At 44.0% G+C, this 2,500-nt stretch overlaps 1 protein-coding gene across 1 annotated transcript in view; it reads right to left on the bottom strand.

Annotated features, from left to right (window-relative positions):
• ppp1r14c (protein phosphatase 1, regulatory (inhibitor) subunit 14C) overlaps positions 1-2,500 on the bottom strand; it is a 22,011-nt gene that overhangs the window by 4,914 nt on the left and 14,597 nt on the right. Inside the window, exons 2-3 of the mRNA XM_062551523.1 lie at positions 1,538-1,621; positions 1,144-1,176 (exon numbers count right to left, since the gene is read on the bottom strand). Coding sequence (XP_062407507.1) covers positions 1,144-1,176; positions 1,538-1,621 — 117 coding nt within the window. The remainder of the gene's footprint in view (positions 1-1,143; positions 1,177-1,537; positions 1,622-2,500) is intronic.

The raw sequence follows: 2,500 nt of genomic DNA, 5'->3' as shown, positions 1-2,500 counted from the left end.
ACTGCTGCTGTTGTTATAGCTGTTGCTGCTGTTGTGCTGGTTGAACTAATGGCCTTTAAAGTAGTTGTTGCACTGTGCTGTGCTGTGATGTGATGTGTGTGGAATGGCATTCAGCAGTGTCACACACACACACACACACACACACACACACACACACACACACACTCTCTCTCTCCGGCCCTTGGGTGTGTCGTGTCAACCCAACCCAGCACTGACTGTTAAACGTCCAGAGCTCACACAGGCAAGCTAATAGCATGGCAGCTCAATAAAAACAGCCGGTCGAGGCTATAAAGAGATCACAGTGCCTTTTACTGCTAGTACTGTTATTAGTCCACCCATGCTACATTGTAATTACGCTAATAAATTACATCGCCACACTACTGAGTAACAAAGCAACAGCTATCTGTATAGCGATGTGCACCCTACCTACTCCTTTCCTAACTCTAGTGGTCACCTTCAAATTTCGTTGTTCAACTTGTTGAATAATGACAAATAAAGATTATATTCTATTCTATTCTATTCTATTCTATTCTATTCTAAACCAAATTACATTTAAAGCAACACTGAAGCCCTTTTCCTTTGTCGCACATAGGCCTATTTGTTAATCCAGCAAATAATGATGTCCACAGACAAGGTAGAGGATGTCTTTATAAAAGTATGATGTATTGCAACATCGAAGCAAATCAAATTTGTAGTCTCTTAAGTCTCATTGCATCGAACTTTACCCGATTGGTAAAGTTACAAAGTGCAGAAACGAATGCAGAAGTGTCGTTCACCCTGTTACGAGTTGATGAACAGCTGAAATGACTTTGGAAACATTATTTTAAGGTACAAAAAAAACCTCCTTAGTGTTGCTTTAAGTGCAGCGCAGCAATATTCTGTTACATGTCGTCACTCAATATGTCATGTGCCGGCATTGTGCTTTTAGAGGCATTGCACACAATGGAGCAAGGGCATTGTAATACCAAGTACAGCTCAAAAGATGCACTTTGGGTTTCTGAAATAACACGCACTTGTGCTTTGCAGCGATAGTGCAGTGGAGCCCTGCTTCATGGAAGTGTCATGTAGAATACACTACACAGAATACAGCGTTCATGCATAATGGAACTGAGCAGGTAGATCAGTCAGTAGCAATACACTCACCTCAGTAGGCTTATAACAGTCTGTGAGGGACTCCTGAGGAGTGGAGAAAGTCACACACACACACACACACACACACACACACACACACACACACACACACACACACACACACACACAGAGATAAACAGAGATAGAGGTTAACATGGCAGACTGGTAGACTATGGAAAACCATTAAAGCTGCAGTATCGAACAGAACTACAGTATGAGAGAAAAGGGTCAGTAGGTCACAAATGAGAACATCTTCACATACACATACGCACACACACACACACACACACACACACACACACACACACACACACACACACACACACACACACACACACACACACACACACACACACACACACACACACACACACACACACACACACACACACACACACACACACACCTGTAGTTTCACAGCGCGCTCATCTTCGTTGTTTACTTCCAGGAGGTCATCAATGTCTATCTCCACCTCAGGCATCTCTTCCTCCTACAGAAACACAGCACAAAAACACACACTTGAGACACATACTTTTACACACACACACACACACACACACACACACACACACACACACACACACACACACACACACACACACACACACACACACACACACACACACACACACACACACGCACACACACACACACACACACACACACACACACACACGCACACACACACACACACACACACCCATACACACAGGATCATGATTTCTTCAAAAATGGTACACTCTGCCCCTAATGCAATATGCAAAACACACACACAGCGAGACACAACAATGTCTGGATCATAGCACAGATACAGACAGATCAGTGAGGAGGAGGAGTGTGTGTGTGTGTGTGTGTGTGTGTGTGTGTGTGTGTGTGTGTGTGTGTGTGTGTGTGTGTGTGTGTGTGTGTGCATGAGAGAGAGAGAGATCAAAGCTGGTTTAAAGTGTGAGTCCCTGCTGAATCATACAAGACAGAATAAAAATGGGAAAAGCCGAGGAACACACTGATGACTGGCTGGGATGGAATCACACACACAAATGGCCGCGGCAATGCTCAGCACACACTCATACAAACACACACACACACATACACACACACACACACACACACACAGTAGCGCAACACTCAGACCAAAATAATTGGATTCATTTTACTGCCGAGTGATGTGAAGCGCTCTTGTCTAGTACGCCTAACGACGACGAGACAGACACCCTGTCCCTGTTAAGAATGTTCCTCTTTTCATTGGAGCCAGAGTGTTTTCCGAGTGTATCGAGGATAAATCAAGCGGACAATGATGAGTCTGGCGTTACGCTTTGAAAGTATAAGTATATACACATTTTTGATCCCTGCATTTAACCCTTTTTAACCG

The sequence above is a fragment of the Sardina pilchardus genome, chromosome 12, assembly GCF_963854185.1.
Source record: "Sardina pilchardus chromosome 12, fSarPil1.1, whole genome shotgun sequence".
Lineage (NCBI taxonomy): Eukaryota > Metazoa > Chordata > Actinopteri > Clupeiformes > Clupeidae > Sardina > Sardina pilchardus.
Note: the sequence above shows the minus strand (reverse complement) of the source record. Positions and strands in the feature narration are given on the sequence as shown.